At 41.1% G+C, this 20350-nt stretch overlaps 1 protein-coding gene across 1 annotated transcript; it reads right to left on the bottom strand.

Annotated features, from left to right (window-relative positions):
* Window positions 1-5371: 5371 nt before the first annotated feature.
* On the bottom strand, window positions 5372-7382 carry LOC138883852 (uncharacterized). The gene is made up of 3 exons (XM_070164569.1): window positions 6986-7382; window positions 6186-6878; window positions 5372-6063 (listed from the first exon to the last, which is right to left on the bottom strand). Exons 1-3 carry the CDS (start codon window positions 7380-7382, stop codon window positions 5372-5374), a joined length of 1782 nt encoding a protein of 593 aa, XP_070020670.1.
* Window positions 7383-20350: the final 12968 nt, after the last annotated feature.

Below are 20350 nucleotides of genomic sequence, written 5' to 3'. Positions count from 1 at the left end.
GCCGACTTTTTCGATTCAAGATTCGAAGAACTCGGCGGGGATCGAGGAAAGAGGAGTAGAGATTTGGAAGGAGGAGATGGAGGGGAATCTGTGGTGTTATTTTTAGGGTGATTGGACCACTGGAACCGCCGTGAAGCGATTTCCAGTGAGTGGTTTGCGGTGGAGAGACGATGGAGTATATGGGCAGCTAGGGTTTGATCTTTTGAGAGAGAGGAGAGACTGACTGAGGGTTGAATTGAGGGGGGGGGGTCGCATTAAGACAGTTATATGGTAAAGGACAGATCTGTTCCGGGCCGTTGGATTGATAAGATCCAACGACTGGGATCAATTTGGGATAAAACGAGGTCGTTTGGGGTCACATGAAATAGACCGGGTGAACCAATTTTGGGCCTGGTTATTTCGACGGGTTTGGGATAAAATTTGGGCTCTTTTGGGACCCAATTCCGGAAATTACCCTCTTCTTTTTTCTTTTATTTTCAAATTCTTTTCTTTCTTTCTTCTTTTTTTTAATTAAAAATCCTAAATTACCTAATATGAAAAATTAAACTAATTAATTAATTACAAAACTATAAAAGCTACTTTAATCCTAAATTAAAAGATAAAAATCAATAAAAAGGAAAAAAATGTAGAAATTGGCCAATTTTGTGATTTTTATTTTTAATAAAGAAAATAATTAATTAATTAATTAATCCTAAAAATTACAAAAATAAATCCTAAATGCAATGCATGATATTTTGGTATTTTTCATAATTTAAATAAAACTTAAACATGCACAAAAATACAAATAATTAAATAAAAATCCTACAAAAATCCCTAAAATAACAAATAATTAAAAGAAGAAACCTAATTATTGGAATTCTGTATGAGTAACCCATGTGGGGCAAAAATCACGTGCTCACAGCTGCCCCTCTTTGTTCGGAGACACGAAGGGTTTTCGGGCAAAGATAAAATAAGCAATTATGAGGGATTTTTGCCCGTTTAAAACTCCATGAGAAGCATTTTTTAAAAAGAGTCTGACCGAACCTTGCTTCAAAGGTTGCCTACATATCCTTGGCTATAAAGGAATTAGGTCAGTGTAGTTCTGAAAGTTTTGGTAGCTTGGACTACCGAGAAAGCTGTGATTTCACTGGTGTTGCTGCTGTTTCTGCTTGCTGAGCTCCTTATTACACCAAAATTAAAAGTAAAAAGCTAAGCTAGCTAAATCTATCAACTACGAGTTACAAGATTCCTATCTATAAATCTCTTGAGGCTTGATCTTGAGTCTTAGCTGGTTCTTGCTATGGACTCCGATCTGAATCTTGATGCTCGTCAGCTGTAGGTGCTAGTTCTTTCCTCAGCTTTGGGTCAAGGCGGGACATGCGAAGCTTGTGACTTAAATCATATCTTGGGCAGTTCGCATCTTTCTCCGCTTTAACCTTTTGAATCCACTTCTTTTGTTCTTTTCCTTATTTTCTTTGTTCTGGATTGAGACTAATTCTTTTGGTCATCTTGAATCCTGTGCCTTGAGGTAAAACCTGCCCAGACACACAAAACAAACAAATGAACAAAATTTTTCTGCCCTAGTTTTCACTGGGAAAATTTCATGAGTTATTTGCAACTAAAACCTACATTATTTCTCTATTGAAAGCAATAAAATAAGGATTGTGTGTTTAAGAGGAAAGATTAAGGAATGGAGCCTTATATCTACAAACTCAACTCAGGAATTGGAGCCCTAATGTTGGCAAAAGGCGACTAGGGAATAGAGGCCCTATGCCTAAAATCTCAACTCAGGGATTGGAGCCCTAATGTTGGTAAAAAGCGACTAGGGAATAGAGGCCCTAAGTCTAAAACAAACTCAACTCATGGATTCGAGCACTAATGTTGGTAAAAGGCGACTAGGGAATGGAGGCCCTATGTCTAAAAACTCAACTCAGGGATTGGAGCCCTAATGTTGGTAAAAGGAGACTAGGGAATGGAGGCCCTATGTCTAAAAAAATCTCAACTCAGCGATTGGAGCCCTAATGTTGGTAAAAGGCAACTAGGGAATGGAGGCCCTATGTCTAAAAAAAAACTCAACTCAGGGATTGGAGCCCTAATATTGGTAAAAGGCGACTAGGGAATGGAGGCATTATGTCTAAAAAATCTCAACTCAGGGATTGGAGCCCTAATGTTGGTAAAAGGCGACTAGGGAATGAAGGCCCTATGTCTAAAAAAATCTCAACTCAGGGATTGGAGCCCTAATATTGGAAAAAGGCGACTAGGGAATGGAGGCCCTATGTCTAAAAAAAATTCAACTCAGGTATTAGAGCCCTAATGTTGGTAAAATGCGAGTAGGGAATGGAAGCTCTATGTATAAAAACTCAACTCAGGGGTTGGAGCCCTAATGTTTGTAAAAGGCGACTAGGGAATGGAGGCCCTATGTCTAAAAACTCAACTCAGAGGTTGGAGCCCTAATGTTGGTAAAAGGCGACTAGGGAATGGAGGGCCTATGTCTAAAAACTCAACTCAAGGGTTGGAGCACTAATGTTGTTAAAAGGCGACTAGGGAATGGAGGCCCTATGTCTAAAAAAATCTCAACTTAGGGATTGGAGCCCTAATGTTGGTAAAAGACCACTAGGGAATGGAGGGCCCATGTCTAAATATTCAACTTAGGGATTGGAGCCCTAATGTTGGTAAAAAGCGACTAGGGAAAGGAGGCCCTATGTCTAAAAACTCAACTCAGTGGTTGGAACCCTAATGTTGGTAAAAGGCGACTAGGGAATGGAGGCCCTATGTCTAAAAACTCAACTAAGGGGTTGGAGCCCTAATGTTGGTAAAAGGAGACTAGGGAATGGAGGCCCTATGTCTAAAAATTTCAACTCAGGGATTGGAGCCCTAATGTTGGTAAAAAAGGCGACTAGGGAATGGAGGCCCTATGTCTAAAAATCTCTATTCAAGTATTGGAGCCCTAATGTTGGCAAAAAAGGCGACTAGGTAATGGAGGCCCTATGTCTAAAAATGTAACTCAGGGACTGGAGCCCTAATGTTGGTAAAAGGCGACTAGAGAATGGAGGCCCTATGTCTAAAAAATCTCAACTTAGGGATTGAAGCCCTAATGTTGGTAAAAAGGGCTTAAAAGATTGAGGTTGGGAGTCCCAAGCTAACAATTTTTTTTTACTTCTCTTTCTTTTTTTCAATTTCCATTTTTCAATAAAATACGGGAAAGAAACTTGGAGTGAACTTCCCTTATTTGGAGTGGTTGTTGCGGCAAGCTATTTCTAGCTCTTGCGCATCTTTTCCCTTTCGGTGGCACCTGCTTCTCGCATGGTTGCTTTGGGTTACACCTGTTTCAACTTTTCAAACATAGAACAATTGTTAGTTTGAAACTGTGGTTGGTTTTGTGGCCTTCATCATTTTTGATCACTTGATCTTGGCTCAACTCTTTTGGTTGGAACCTCTGCTGCTTGCTGGCTTTTCTGAAGATTGATCTCTATCCTAAAACTGAGGAGCTCAACTTTTCAAAATTTCTCATAATGGCTTATAAGCTTTGGCCCTTTCATTTTATTCTGCCTCTAGGGACTTTGACTTGGAATTGCTTTTCATTTTCAATAAACTCTGATTTCAAAACATCAGTTATCATGGCCAGTCAGGATCAACTTGATGCACCCGCTGAGGCTGGGTACTTTTATTTGGACTTTGCTTTTATTAAGCAGAACCTTGTAAAACCAATCTTGCCACCTTTTCTTTGCATTAGCTTCGGAACAAAGTTAGACCGAAAGGGATTCAAGGAAAAGTAAACAAAGGACAAGAAAATGAATTTAAGGAGAAGTGTCCCTTTCGAGGAAGAAGAAACGGACTTATCTGCGATACATGCAGACTTCAAATAGACATGACATGCTTCTTGGACTGGATACCCGATCCACACAACTAATCCGACTTCTCACATACCTATTGCGACCCATGTTTAGTAAACGAGGAACCTTGCCAGGACCCTTTCAGTACCAGTGGTGGTGAGGGTTTCTTTCTTTTCGATCAACGATGCCTTTTTCGGGTTTTTACCAATCGACCTCTCTCATTTCTCTTCTCACCATCGCCTTATAGTGCTCTTTTACGAGTTTTAAATAACTAGACTCTCTCATTTTCAATTTCTCTGCTCACCGTCAACTTATGGTGCTCGTGGGTTTTCACCAATAAGACTCTCTCATTTTATTTCTCTCATCTTGATTGCACCTGATCCAAAAGACCGCGTTCTCCTATTTTGAAAAACCTTTTGCCGATTGATCGGAAGGACATGAATCAGGTTTGGGTAAAAAGAACTTGGATCGAATTATAACTTTGGAACCGTTCGGGCGGTATCATCACTAAATCATTATAACATATGCCCCAATTTCACTTTTGGGGGGAAATTGAATTTTTGTTTCGGTGTGACTGAACCCCAGAGAGAGGCTGCCTACGTATCGTTTCGGAATCAAGTCGAACATAGTTCAGGGAAAACATTTTTGTTTGTTTTTTTACAAGAATCCTTGGGTTCCAAAGAGGGGAATGAAAGAAAAGTAACCAGCTCAAAAGGGTTAGCCAATAAGTGTTTGGGATAGCGAGAATGAAAGCCTTCGTCATCCCAATCAGACAATGTTGTCATTGCAGAAAGATTAGACATAGTACCTCTTGATTGCATCTGCATTTACAGCTGCTTTGGGATCATTTCCTTCAATGTCTCCCAAGTACACTACTCTTCTTGACAATTTCTTTCTGATGATGTATGGGCCTTTCCAATTTGGAGAAAATTTCCCTTTTGCCTCTTGATGATGGGGGAGAATATGCCTCAGAATGAGTTACCCCACTTCAAAATTTCTAGGCCGCACTTTCTTGTTGTAGGCACGGGCCATTCTTTGTTGATACAACTGCCCGTGGCAAACTACGGCCATCCGCTTTTCGTCAATCAGGGTCAACTGTTCCAAATGGGTTTTGACCCACTCACTGTCTTTGATTTCAGCTTCAACAATGATCCGGAGAGAAGGGATATCGACTTCTGCGGGTATTACGACTTCAGTACCATAAACTAAAAGATACAGAGTTGCTCCGATTGATGAGCGCACAGTAGTGCGATAGTTCAACAATGCAAAGGGTAGCTTTTCATGCCACTACCTAGAACTTAGGATCATCTTTCTCAAAATCTTTTTGATGTTTTTGTTTTTGCTGCTTCAACGGCACCATTGGCTTTAGGGCGATAGGGAGTAGAATTCCGATGCTTTATCTTAAATTGTTCGCATAACTCTCCCATCAAATGACTATTCAAGTTTGTATCTTTGTCCGTGATAATAGTTGCAGGGATACCAAAATGGCAGATAAGATTGGAGTGCACAAAATCTACCATAACTTTCTTGGTGACGGATTTGAGAGTGATTGCTTCAACCTATTTAGTAAAATAGTCGATGGCGACCAGTATGAATTTGTGCCCGTTCAAGGCTTTTGGCTCGATTGGCCCAATAACGTCTATGCCCCATGCAACGAATGGCCAGGGCGCTGACATAGGATGCAATTCCATAGGAGGTGTATGAATCAAATCACCGTGCACTTGACACTGATGACACTTCCGAACAAAACTGAAGCAGTCTCTTTCCATGGTCATCCAGTAGTACCCTGCTCGGAGGATTTTCTTTGCCAAAACATACTCGTTCATGTAGGGTCCGCACACTCCTGCGTGCACTTCATATATGATTCTTCCAGCCTCTTCGACATCAATACATCTTAACAAGTTGAGATCCGGAGTCCTTTTGTACAAGACATCACCGCTCAAGAATAAACCACTCACGTGCCATCTAATGGTTCTCTTTTGGTCTCCACTGGCTTGCTCGGGGTATTCTTTGGTTTTCAAAAATCTTTTGATGTCATGATACCATGGCTGAACATTTGGTTCTGCCTCAACAGTATTAAAGTAGCTGTGCCTTTCCCTAATTTGGATTTCCAAGGGATCAATGTGGGCATTGCCTGGGTATGGCAGCATTGATGCCAAAGTAGCAAGTGCATCAGCTAGTTCATTGTGGCAACGAGGGATGTACCTGAACTCTACGACTTGAATCACTTGCCAAGTTCTTCCACATGTTGCTTATAAGGAATAAGCTTGACATATTGGGTTTCCCATTCTCCTTGAGCTTGTCGGATAATAAAATCTGAATCTCCCATGATCACTAGCTCTTCGACATCTTGGTGGATTGCCATGTTCATACCCATAATGCAAGCTTCATACTCGGCAGTGTTGTTTGTGCAGAAGAACCGAAGCCTAGATGTGGCCGGATAATGTTGACCATTGGGTGAGATCAAGATGGCCCCAATTCCAACACCTTTTGCGTTTACCTCTCCATCAAAGAACATTTTCCAAGCATTGGCGTCCTCGGATATTGCCTCAACTGAATTTACCTCTTCATTAGGGAAGTAGGTGTTCAAAGGTTGGTATTCATCATCAACTGGGTTTTCATCCAAGTGATCTGCTAATGCCTGGGCTTTCATTGCCGTGCGAGTGACGTAGACTACGTCAAATTCGGTGAGCAAGATCTGCCACTTTGCAAACCTCCCAGTGGGCATTGGTTTCTGGAATATATACTTTAAAGGGTCCAACCTGGTAATGAGGTAGGTGATGTAGGCCAGTAGGTAATGCCTCAGCTTCTGAGCAACCCAAGTTAAAGCGCAGCAAGTTCTTTCCAACAAGGTATATTTGGCCTCGTAGCTTGTGAACTTTTTGCTCAAATAGTATTTTTCCTGTTCCTTACTCCCGGTAACGTCATGTTGTCCGAGGACACATCCAAAAGAATTCTCCAAGACTGTCAGATATAAGAAAAGAGGCCTCCGTGGTTCAGATGGGACCAATACTGGTGGGTCTGACAAGTATACTTTGATTTTGTTAAAAGCTTCTTCGCACTCGCCTGTTCATTTAATTTCTGCGTCTTTCTTAATAGCTTGAAAATGGGTTCACATGTGGATGTCAACTAGGCAATGAATTGGCTGATGTAGTGCAATCTTCCGAGCAAACGCATAACATCTTTCTTGGTTCTTGGAGGAGGGAAATCTCGAATGGACTTTATCTTGGTTGGATCTAACTCGATGCCCCTCCGACTGACTATGAATCCCAAAAGTTTACCAGATGGAACCCTGAATGCACATTTGGCTGGATTCAGCTTCAGATCATATTTACGCAGTCGCTCAAAGAATTTTCTCAAATCCCGCACATGGTCATCTTGAGTCTTGGACTTGATGATCATGTCGTCCACATACACCTCTATCTCTTGGTGCATCATATAATGGAAAATGGTGGTCATGGCTTTCATATAGGTTGCCTCGACATTCTTCAGACCAAAAGGCATGACCCTGTAGCAATAGGTTCCCCAAGGTGTTGTAAACACTGTCTTCTCTGCATCTTCCTCAGCCATTAGGACTTGATGATACCCAGTGTAACAATCCACAAAAGACTGTATCTCATGTTTGGCACAGTTGTCAACGAGGATGTGGATATTTGGCAAAGGTAAATTGACCTTAGGACTTGCTTTGTTCAGATCCCTGTAGTCCACACACACTTGGGTTTTCCCGTCTTTATTTGGCACTGGAACTACATTCTTTAACCAAGTTGTGTATCAAACCACTCGAATCACCCCCGCTTTCAACTGTTTTGTGACCTCTTCTTTAATCTTGTCACTGATATCAGTTTTAAACTTTCTCTGCTTTTGCTGAACAGGGGGATAATCAGGGTAAGTTGGCAAATTATGAACCACCAAATCATCACTGAGTCCTGGCATGTCGTCATATGACCAAGCAAACACATCTTTGAACTCAAACAAAAGTTGGACCAAAGCAATCCTAGTTCTTTCATTTGCGTGAATGCTTATCATGGTCTATTGGACCTCTTCTGAATTACCCAAATTTACTAGATCAGTATCATTTATGTTTGGCTTAGGTTTATTCTCAAATTTCTCTAATTCTCGATTTATTTCCCTAAAAGCCTCTTCTTCATCATAGTCTGGTTCTTGGTTCATTATTTCCCAGTTAGACAGCATGTTTGGATCTGGGAATAAAGTTTGCAAGCATGTCATGTTATTTAAAGCCGCATTATTAGAACTGAAAGAAGAAATGAAGAGAAAATAACAAAAATCAGAAGGAATAAAGAAAGATGAATGATGAAATATTGATTTCATTTCAGGGTTAACATTGGAAATTAAAAGACAAGAAACTAAAGAAAACATCCGAGTTACACCCTGGAATAACTCGTGATGAAGAAAAAGTGGCAGGACAGGTCTACCGGGACTCCCGCTTGATCGGGAATGGCGTAGCCTTCCAATTCTGCAGTTTGGCATTAGGTCCCATATACAGCACCTCAGCGGTGCTTGAGCCTTCCCGTGGTTGAACCATGTGGGATTCATACAGTTCCTCATGGCCCCACATATTTCTTCGATTTCTTCGGCTGTAAAGGCCTCATCTTCCTCTTCCTCATTGTATTTCGGCTTAAAAAATGTTCTGTACAGATGCGGTACCGGCTGAGGCAAGACACAACTATCATTTTTTCTATCTCTGCCCATTTACATCAGCTGGAGTAGGTCGGAAGCCTACCCCAAAGAACTTTTCACCGGCACTCAGGGTGATAGGTTCAACTATTCCTTGCAATGATCTCCCAAGCCCCTTCCCAGGTTTATAGCCATGCCTGATCATTTCTTTGGCCACCATGATTGATGCATTAGAAAGGAAGAGTTGGGGGCAAGGGTTTCCTACTTCGTACTGGTCTGCGACCACAATTTCAAAGGCATGATAGACTATGTGCTCACTCCCCTCTCTTGCTTCAAGACACGGGACTGACGGATCCCGATAAATCGATTGCTCATCTTCCCTGTGAACCATAATCTCTTGATCCTCATGTTTAAACTTCACCATCTAGTGGAGAGTAGATGGCACAGCCCCCGCTGCATGAATCCACGACCTTCCCAAGAGAAAATTGTAGGAAGTTTCCATGTCCAAAACTTGGAAGGTCACTTCGAAGTCTACCGGGCAGATAGTTAGAATCAGATCAATTTCGCCTATTGTATCCCTCTTTATGCCGTCAAAGGCACGTACACACATGTTGTTGGGTCTGATTCTCTTAATACCGATTTTCATATGATGCAGAGTTGAGAGCGGGCAAATGTCTACCCCAGACTCACCATTTAGCATGACCCTTTTTACGTAGTACCCTTCGCATTTCACAGTCAGGGGAAGGGCTTTATTGTGTACGGACCCCTCCAAGGGCAGATCATTCTTGTTGAAGGAGATTTGGTTGATTGCAAAAAACCTCTCTGCCATTCTTTCCAATTGTTCTACCGTGGTTTCAACGGGTACATATGTTTCGTTGAGGGTTTTGATCAATACCTTTTGATGTTCAGTGGAGTTCATTTAAAAAGATAACAGAGAGACTTGGGCAGGAGACTTTCGAAGCTGGTCGATCATCTCGTAAACTGCCATTTTCATTTTATGAAAGAAAGCCTCTGCTTCCTCAGCACTTACCGGCTTCTTAGGTGGGAAACGTTTTTTTGTGGCGTTATTTACCTCTTCCAAATTGAAGTACTTCTCAGCCGAGCTATTTTCCTAAACATCTGCCAATATCTTTTTGCCTTTGTAAGTCACTACCAATTTGTTATAATTCCATGGCACAACGGCAGGATCTGTCATGGGCTTCTGTGGCGCTCGGCCAATAACCACGGGCTCACTCAGCCTTGGTGGATTAATTGGCCTCCGCATCACACAAACTCCCTTGGGAACATATATTTGGGTTGTCTTGTTCAGCTCGAATCACCTGGGAGGACTCAAAGTCATTTGCTTTTCTTTGCAGCCTCGAGGGACATAGAGAACAATATCTTTGGGAGGCGTTGCCCCAGTTTCAACTTCATTTTTCTTCTCTGACTTTGGAGGGGTGGTTTTGTTCTTTTTCTCCCCTTTGTCTTGCTTCAAGGCAGCTTTTGATTTCTTTTCTACATCAACGATGGGAATGATGGCCTTCAACGCTGGGTCAAATTCCTTATCCTCACAAATCATTCCGATTATCAGCCCATTGTGGTGGACCGACAGTGGGTTGTTAGTCACATTGGGAATATCTTCATCCCTTAGCACTATCTTCCTTTGTTCTATCAAGTTCTCCACGGCTCTCTTCAGAGTCCAGCAATCATTCATGTCGTGCCCTTCTGTCCCTGAGTGATAGGCGCATCGGGTACTAGCTCTGTAAGCGGGTGATGCTGGGTTTTGTCTAGTTTGGGAAATGGGATGCAACAAACCCATCTGAACAAGTTTGGGGAATAAGCTGGAATAAGATTCACCGATGGGTGTGAAGTTTAGCCTCTTGGGTTGTTCACGAGGGTGGAAATTGTTTTGTGGAGGCCGGGGGTTGTAGTGGTTTTGGTAAGGAGGCTGGTTTCTAGGAAATGGAGCTTGGTTCTGGTTGGCTTGTTGTTGTGGCCAGACATAAGGTTGAGCATTCATGACCGTGTATGGTTGAGGAGCATAGGCCACGTCTTGGTGGGGGTAATAGTGTTGTGGGGTCCTTTCTGAGAAAAGGGATCTGGGAGTACAGTGTTTTCTTGCACCCGGCGCTGCCATGGATGTTTCTTCCTTTTACTTGACCTTCTCTACTCCTCCAGACCCACCCTGAATGGCTTGGGAGATAGCTCTGATAGCGGATTGGCTTAGAATTCTACCCGTTTTCAAACCATTTTCAACCATTTCGCTAATCTTGATGGCTTCAGAGCTTAGATAGCTCTGATAGCGGACATCATATTTGGAAGTAGTCAGCTTCCTGGGCTTGGAGGAAAACTGTGACCATTTCAATCTCGTCCATCGGAGGCTTTACCCTGGAGGCCTGCTCACGCCATTTAACTGCGTACTCTCGGAAGCTTTCCGAGGATTTCTTCTTCAAGTTTGTCAATGAGTTCCTATTTAGAGCAATATCAATGTTGTACTGGAGCTGCCTGACAAAATCTCTTGCAAGATCATCACAGATGTGCCAGCGGCATATATCTTGGTCCATGTACCACTCAGATGCGATGCCAACCAGACTTTCTCTGAAATAGGCCATGAGGAGTTCTTCCTTTCCACCGGCTCCTCGCAGCCGGTTGCAATATCTCTTGAGATGAGCAATAGGATCACCGTGCCCATCATACTTCTCAAATTTTGGGGTTTTGAATCCCAATGGTAGATGAACATGAGGGAACATACATAAGTCAGCATAGGATACACTTTTCTGTCCACTCAAGCCTTGTATGCTTTTGAGACTCTATTCCATACTCCTCATCTTCCTCGCAATCTCTTCTTGCTCAGGAGTTTTGGTGGTCTTTTCTTTCCCCGCAGTGAACTCATATCGGGGTGGTTGAGAGTAAGTATAGGTGGGAAACTGTGCAGGTTCCAGTGGGAAAGATGGTGTTTGGAAGGTGAAGGATGATGGGTAAAAGCTGGGCCTGGGCAGCGTAGGCTGTGTAGTAGTTGAGTATGGTGGAGAAGTGAAAATATTTGAAGCCTCTCCTGAAGCTTACACCTGGGGGCGAACCTCAGAAGGTGTTCCAACAAAGTGGGCCGAGATGGTAGGATATCCGAGTGGGGTATTGGGGTGACTGATCGGGATATTGGAGGTTCCACCTACCCTAGGAAAAAGCTCAGGAAATCTGGGGATTACACTTGTGGCTCTCTTTCGTTTGAGCAGGCATCCCACATTTCCATCATGCGGAGATGCAGTAACCTATTTTCATCCCATTTTTGCTTATTTTCCCCAATTTTCTCTTCTTGCCTCATCGGTTATTCCTTATTTTCCTCTCTTCTCTTTCCTTTCTCTCCTTTTTCTGTTTTTGATTTTTCTTTGACTCTCTTTTCTTTCTTTTTGGTTTTTCTTATGGGTTTTTCCCTCTTTTATTTAAATTGTTTAAAAAAAATATGACCGGATCCGATGAGGATTGCCTACGTATCACGACGCCGCGCGGATCAGATCATAACATAGTTCAAAAAGTAAATGCAAAAAATAAAAGAACAATTTTTGTGGTTTTTTTTCAATTTTTCATTAGTACAACTTTACTGAATTACAAAAAGACTCAAAACATACCTTTCTAGGACTTTAAGACTCAGGACATGCCTTTTCTAGGAATTGAAAACAAACTCGAAATATGAAAATACAGACTTGAAAAAAGGAAGAAAATACAATCAAGAAAACATCAGTGCCTCCAACCCTGCCTTAGGAACACCAACCGGTCTTGCAACGGGCCTACTTGCCATGTCATCTTGGAGCCGATAGAGTTCTTCCATTATATGACAGACGAAGATCATTATAGTGGCAAAAAACATGGATCTTGTCATGTCCTCATACGCACTGCATTTCATAGTGATGTAGTCAGCAATCCTTCGAACCCTCTCTCTTATGATGCCCTTCTCTTGCAACAAACGGCCAATCTGACGGGATCTTGCCTCTAAGACCTAGGTGGCAGCGTGATTTTGCTCTTGCAAGCGCTGTAAGTCCTCTTCCAATCGTGCCATTTAGGCGTAACAATGTTCTCTCTCGGCCTTAAAATTTTTGGCTTGTTTAGCCATTTTACCTTCGAGGTTGCCAATCGCATTTTCCCAACCTGTGACCCCTCTTTCATATCTTTCTTTCATCTGTTGAATGAAAACTGCACGCCTTCAGCATTTTTAGCCAACCTCATTCGTGCTTTTGCTAGTTCAGACTCAACTTTCTGCAGGTCATCCTCATAGTCACGCACCTTTTGAGTAAGGTTATAAATGAGCCTTTCATCTTTCCTACTTCGGCTCGGATTCTCGGCTGCTATTTTCAGCTGTCAAACCTGGGACTTGAGAGCTTCATTTTCTCAAACCAATCTTCTCCTCTCACCCTCGGCCTTTTGTGCCTGTAAATCATTGTTGAAGGTGACATTTCTCAACTCTTCTCGCAGATCATGGACGGTGGCCTGATATTCCTTTTCCTTTTCTGCCCAGGCTAACCTTTCCTGAATTTTGTCATCAAAAACCTGAACATGGGGCCTTTTGGCAGGCCTCACAGGTTCGGGCTCGGGCTCATTGTACACATAAAAACTCCTTTCAAACTAAGAAGCATAATTGGGATCAACTTCGCCCTTAGCTGGGTCTGGCACCTGGGTGTTACTTTTTAGATACCGACAACAATTCCAATCTCTTTGAACTAAAGCCTCAAGTATCGTTGCTTCTGGGTGTAGTTCAATGACTTGAGTGCTTAGGTCTGCCTCTTCGGGTATCACCTGATATCTTCCCAGTTGTCTCAGAACTCTTTGTGGTGCATATGGTTGTATACTTCTCACTCCCATCATCATCAAGTAGCCCTTTGAAGAATTCATGTAGATGATTTCTGTTATTGGGAGCCATCCTATGGTCCATTCAATTTGATCTGCTCTCAATTTTCTCAAATAGGAAATGCATGCTTCAAACCCTTCTGGTGGTTTGTAATCTTCCACCATTTCCTCATACTTTTTGATGAAATTGTTCTCGTCTGAAGTATATCTCATGAACTTAGGATGACGACGAAGGTGTTCGATCATCCACATCTGAAGAAGAATATTGCAGCCTTTGAAAAATTGACCCCCAAATTTGCACAAGGTTAATGCCCAGTAAATGTCCGCCAGCACTAATGGGACAAGTGTGTGATCTTTTTTGTCGACGAGGACCTGTGTGATTCTGGCCATACGAAGGTCTATTATACCCTCAGAATTCGGAAATACCATGATTCCTAGAAATTCAACGATGAAAGCAAACCGTCGATGAATTTGCCATATGCTCTTGTCCTTTTTGTTACTCAACCCCTTCTCATGTGTTTCAAACCCAACCAAGTGTCCAAACCTGAAATACAAGAAGTAGAATGCACAACTCCCTTTGCTCGCACGGTCCTTGCTCATTTGTTTGCTAATTTTCAAAAGATCGAAGAATTTGTGCACTGAGGGAGCCTTGGGGAATATGAGCTACTGCTTTCTTAACTCTTGGCCAAAATCAATATACCCAGCTATTTATTCCAGAGTGGGTGTGAGCTCAAAATCCGAGAAACGGTACACATTGTGAACAAGATCCCAAAAGGTTACCAAAGCCTTAATTAAATCCTCTCGTGGCTTGATGTGCATGATTTTTACCAAGGGACCCAACTACTCTTTTACCCAAACTTGACCATCTTCATCTAAATCACCCCACCACTTACGTAGCTGTATCCGAGCCCTTTATATGACAATTTGCGATGTTTCCTGGACGGTATTCATTTGTACCTGTGGAGGGTTAAGGTTAGGATTGACTCTTGTGGACTTTCTTTGCAAAACAATTTTTTTCTAAGAAAAAATCAATGGACGAGGCCGCCTTTTATTTCTATGTCAGCAAGAAATGGTCGTTTTTGCAAACGTGGCCCCTTCACAATTCAAAACGAATTTTGAGGCCGGGGGGTAGGTATTTTATTTGAAAAGACACCTTTTGCTTGTTCCTCTCGAAAATCGCCTTTCGATAATTGGAATGTAATCTAAAGTTATTCCGGGGAGAAACGACTTAAATACAACCGAAGTCGGGTCGGCATATTGTTTTGACCAAAGCCCTAGAACACCTTTTTATTTTATTATTTGGTAAAATGAGGCCGAACCTTATGTGGGTTGCCTACGTATCCCATATCCGGTGAGAATCAGACCTGCGTAGTTCGGACAGTTTTGTCATAAAAATATGATATTTGACTCACTCTTTTTGAAATACATTTTTCTTTCTTTTTTTTTCAAAAATTCGGCAGAGTTTCGGGATATTTTCAAATACTGGGATTTTTAGAAACCGAGTAAATTTTCTATCCTACCTCACTCTTGGTTTTTCTCTTTATTAACCGATCATTATGCAAGCCAAAACAAATAAATATTCACATAGCACGTAGGATGTATCATGATGGTCTTTATTTTGGGTATACTTGTCCTAGACGGGCCTAACCCCTGTGTTGAGTCCCCAAGGTCAAATGCACGTGATGCAAATAATTGTTCCTACTAGGGATCCGACATGAGGTTGCGTTATTCTAGTTTTAAAACCTGGGGTTTGTGGTCTAGACTTGGGTTACCCGAGCGGACAACTGGGGCCGAAGAGGGGGCAATGTACTGGGAGCACTAAAGTCTACCCAACCTTGTTGCTGGCCCAGCCTCGATCTATTTGGTATAATTTCTACAGAAAAAGCGGGCCACACGAACGTGTGCACCATTTTTTAGAAGACTCAGAAGGGAGGCCTAAGAAGATATTTAAATACAGTTCAAGTAATATCAAAGCGGTAAATGACAATTAGCACATTAAGTCCACAAAATATAGTAATATCAACAATAAAGCCAAATAAAGATCAAATTAACAAGCTCGAATTCTTGAACCCTGAACCGGAAGTTCTGGGTTCTTATCCCCAGCGGAGTCGCCAGAGCTGTCACACCTTCTTTGTACACACCCCGAGGGTATATAAGGGAGTTTTTTCCAATTTAAATGACATTATTCGAAATGAGATTATTTTAATTCTTAGAGTCGCCACTTGGAATATTTTAATTGTTGTCCCAAGTCACCGTTTTATTTTAAATCCCAAATCGAGGAAATTTCGGCTTTCCTTTTGAAGTATGCGAACCAGAAATTTTAGATAAGAAATTCTGTTAACCCGGGAGAAGGTGTTAGGCATCCCCGGGTTCCGTGGTTCTAGCACGGTCGCTTAGCAATTTATACTTGGCTTAATTATTTAACTACTCATTTTTAAGACCTATGTGCAATTATCGTTTTACCGCTTTTAAACCACATGATTATTCGCAATTAAAGAATTGAGTTACGCGTACGTATACCCTTTTCCTTTAGCGCGTCAAAAATCATGTCACGCGAATGTGTCCACAATTAATAACGCTTTGTTTATTTATTTAAGAAGAGTTTGGTTGAAGTTGGGCAAATGCATCCCTCCAGTCATTTTTAGAATTAAATTTGCAATTATGTTACGTGGACGTATATATAATCGCAATGCTAACCTAAATCGAGCCTAAAGCAAACTACGAGTATTTGATATTTGTTGGGTCTAAATTATGAAACTAACATGAGGGACATGAGCTTAAGAGTTTTGTTTAATATGGCATACCTCAAATGAATTCCTTTTACAAGAGAGCTTAATTATTCAAGATCACCTAGAATACTCTTATTTAGGGCTTAATTCAACAAAGGTTCACTAATTAAGTAGAAAGATTGTTAAGATGTTTTTTGGTGAAGCGAAGTGGGCCAGAAACGACCAGCTAATGAACCAGCTTTTAGAGCAGAAAGAGGAGGCTCATGAATGGCCCAGAAATCGGCAGCCTAAATACATCATTGCAGATTCTGAGACAAACAGCCCATGTTGGGCTTGGAAGGCAAGCCCAGTTGTGCATTGGCACCGGCTAGCCTACCTATCTTTTTACATAAAAAAAATATGGTACACATAATTACAAGAGAACTTCTTTTCCAAATTTAGAACTTTAATCACAAAATTTAGAGCTAATAAGGATACAACTGATTGTGAACATAAGCTATTTATGGCTAAATTACAAATGTGTAACTACTTATTTATGAAAATCATGCAATAAGAAATCAGAGGCACGGATTAATAGGGCCATATCCACCCATCTTTATATAAAGCAGCGTTTATCAATCTTGAAGAAACAAAAAGTGAGCTCAAAAGCCATTTGGGACAGAAATTAGGCCATAAAGGCAAAGAATGAACTCAAGCAAAGGGCAGCCCACATGTGACTTTCAACAGGCTGTTTTGGCTCACGCTTGACCAAGTCCAAACCACATACTTGAATCTCTAAAATTGCAGCCAGAAACATCTTAATTACATAATCATAATTTAAACTTACCAATCACACACGCTCAGGCACATTAATTGCAGCCTAGCTTGTGAAATGTAAGTTTGATTCAACGTTTAGACAGTCCTAAAATTACATAACCCTTAGTATTAAATAACAACTTTACGCTAATAAAAAGCTCTGCTTTGATGTTTAAACTTATGCTATTGTTTTCTTGAAACAAGTATGCAAAATAATAAACTAAGCTATTACAGATTTGTATACTAACAGAAGACCCTTGCTCCTTTTGAACATGACTTGTCCATAGCAGCCTCATCTTCTTTCCTTACATGTAGATCCCACTTTAAAGCTTTCAAAGCCAATTGATCCAGCCAACTGGTGGCTGAACCAACAGACTACAGATCATGACCAAACAGCCAAAGGAAAAAAAAAAGAAAAATAAAAACAGTAGGTTGAGTAGAGGGAATCAGATGAAGGGGAAAAAGAAAACATCATAAACAATACCAACTAAATGTTGTTATAAGGCAAAGCTTATTTATGTTATTTCTTTTAAAACATTTTCCTACATACTGAAATGCATAGAAAGACACGTGAAAAGCTAATTAAGAACAACAACACATTGATTTCTATTATTGAAACATACAACCCTACACACATAGTCATGAATAACTTCAGATTGCACAAGTGGAGTCATTCTCATAGCTAAAACATGGTTACATACCTATAGATAATTCAAAGAAAGACCAAATAAAGGTCACTAAACAGTTGAACTTTTCCAAAATATGGTGAGCAGCAGCAAGCAGCAAACAACAACCAAATCACACCCAAGTTCAGCCTTAGAAACCCAGAGATTTCAGCCAAGAAAAACCAGGAAAGAAACCTTCTTCTTTTTTTTCAATCCGCTAGGCAAGCGCCTAAGGCTAGTTTTTTATTAAAAATAGAAAAGAAAATACAATAATTAGGAAATTGGCATTGTCTTCCTTCAATGAAAGGAAATAGACTTTGCACTCTAATCTAACGTACTATCAAAATTGAGCATAATACTCAAATTGATATCACATTATGCCTACTAAAACTTTGTAGTTGTCAAAACAGCCCAAGTGAGTCCATGTCGACGTTGTATCTACAGTCCAAAGCGTCCCAGTTCTATAGTTAAATTTGATTTGCATGAATAGCCCCTTTTCAGCAACTTCACGTCGACTCCACCAATTTGGTAGCTCGGTACTGTAGCATACGACACTGTAGCATATGACACTGTAGCATACAACACTGTAGCATACGACAATGTAGCATTTGTCACTGTAGCATACGTTAGCTTTTGAAGACTCCAGGCTTGCATTTCGTGAATTTATCGAATTCCCAAAGCACATGCCTTCCTCTTGCATGTGCCCATTCTTTCTCCAAGGAGCATGCTGTGATTCTTCCAAGGATCATGCTTTGAGGCTTGTGTATACCAAGATTGGGAGATGATCCATGTATTAAAAATTGTACCAAATCCTCCACCCAATGTTATCTTTTTTTTTAAAAAAAAAATTCCAATAGGGCCTTGTTTGTCCAGACCATTCAGCCGATTTCCAGTGGACTCCAATCCTCTTTCCCATATTTTATCATAGGCGTGCAAATTAATACTAGTATGTGATTTATTTAATGCTCATTTGACTCCTCAAAATCCCGCCAACTCCACATGTAGCATGCTTCCTTCTCGATCATCAACAATTTGCAGATTCCAAGTTTGCAAACTCATGTGATGGTGTGAGCATCATCACCTCGATCCAGCGTTACCATTGACTCCTTGTCGAGACATCTTTTCTAGTAGCTCTCTTTTTGTGCGTGACATTGCCAAGCTTTTGTATGCTTTTGACTGTTGTTGTGCCTCTATACCTGACTTTGATTGACGAAATCCCATGTAGAATCATGCTTCCATTAAAAAAATGCCATAAACAAGCATGCAAACCAGCTGTTGGACGAAGCATGCTTGAATATAAAAATTAAAAAACTGCATTGGCCTTTGTTGCCACCTTTTCTCTAAGACATTCTTTCTACACATGCTAGTTGTATTTCCAATGCGTTTTGGTTTTTGTTGTGCTCGAAATGAAGATCAATCATTTTTATATTCCCAGATCCTGTCTCTAACTGAACCATGCGTGTGTTTTGCCCCTTTAAAATTGCATTTCCTGCTTCTGTACAAATGTATGTAAAGTAGTGAAACTCGGCAATAGTCCAAGCTATTAAAAGCTGCGTTTGCTTTTGTTCAAATGGCATATTCTCCTCGAAATTAAGCACTTCTGCACCATGCTGGTTGTATATCCAAAGAATTGAAAGCACGCGAGCACCCCATGCTGGTTGGGTTTCCAATGCCATTAGTCTTTGTTGTTGTGCTCGATTATTGATGTGTTTTTGTTCTTTAGCAAAGGTTATCTCGAAAAGTTGTTGCATTGAGTGCCATAAGCATTGTGATAACGTAGTGACACCTCCTGCTCTTCCTTTTCTTTTTGCTTCTTATCTCCTGTCCACCTTCACCCTTAGCCTTGGACATTGCATCTTATCTTCATTAACTAACCTCCTTCCCTGTGTATATAGATGCCAGAATTGTTGGCATTCTATTTCTCCATGATCTAAAGCATAATTAGCCAAGTGATCTCCCAGCTTGTTCCCCTCCCTATGAATATGAGTAACTGTGTAATTGCCCCCATTCATTAGTTGCATCATTTCCTCTACCTGCTCAGATATGATCCATGGTGGTTTCCAGATCCCATCCATTATCTTTTTTAATAACATTGAGTTAGTTTGAAGCCATACATGAGAGTATTGTTGAAATCTGCAAAACCTTAGTGCTTCTACCATGGCCTTCGCTTCAGCTACTGTGTTTGTTGTCTCCTCAATCTCCTTCCCTACTGACTTGACTATGTCACCATTTTCATTTCTTATACAAAAACCTATTGAGATCCTGCCTGGATTTCCCCTCGATGCACCATCCGTATTAACTTTTAGCCATCCTGCACTTGGAAGTTCCCACATGACTTTGGTAACCTTAAGTTTAGGAGTGAAATTTTCCATCATAGCTAATAGATCTTGCCATTTGTGAGGTACCATTTCAATCCCAGACTTTCTCACTTTCACCAATGACTGTAGACTTGATGAAACTTGATAAATCACCCTGCTAGTTGTCACAGCATCACCATACTTCATACTATTTCTTCTTTTCCAGAGTTCCTAGACTACACATGAGGGGAGTGCTTGCATTACTGGTTTGAGCCTTAAGCACACATTTGTAGTCCAACATTTTGTGATTGCTTGGTGCAAAGTAAGTCCCTCCACAGCTATTCCTGCCCTCGATAGAAAATACTTCCAAGTTGTCCTTGTAGTTTCTGATCTAAAAAACAAGTGCTGAAGAGATTCCTCGTCAGGCTGTACACAACACCAACATTTTGATGGCATACAGTAGCCTACCCTTTTCAAGAAATCTTCTCGTATAATCCCATGCTGACTTAACACTGAAATATCCTCTTGTTTCCAGCATCCAACAAGGCATGTCAAGACCCTGCTGAGGTGAAGGTGGTTTGATTTTCTCCAGAATGTGT

The sequence above is a fragment of the Nicotiana sylvestris genome, chromosome 12 (genome assembly GCF_000393655.2).
Source record: "Nicotiana sylvestris chromosome 12, ASM39365v2, whole genome shotgun sequence".
Taxonomy (NCBI): Eukaryota; Viridiplantae; Streptophyta; class Magnoliopsida; order Solanales; family Solanaceae; genus Nicotiana; species Nicotiana sylvestris.
This window is presented reverse-complemented; position numbering and strand designations above follow the sequence as displayed.

What these genes read in the sequence shown, in the direction of transcription:
- LOC138883852 (XM_070164569.1), bottom strand. Translation starts at nt 7,382, where the DNA reads ATGGCTGAGGAAGATGCAGAGAAGACAGTGTTTACAACACCTTGGGGA. An exon ending in AACCAAGAAAGATGTTATGC is followed by an intron (nt 6,879 to 6,985) that starts GTTTGCTCGGAA and finishes TTAAATGAACAG; the next exon opens with GCGAGTGCGAAGAAGCTTTT. An exon ending in GTATGAAGCTTGCATTATGG is followed by an intron (nt 6,064 to 6,185) that starts GTATGAACATGG and finishes ATTCCTTATAAG; the next exon opens with CAACATGTGGAAGAACTTGG.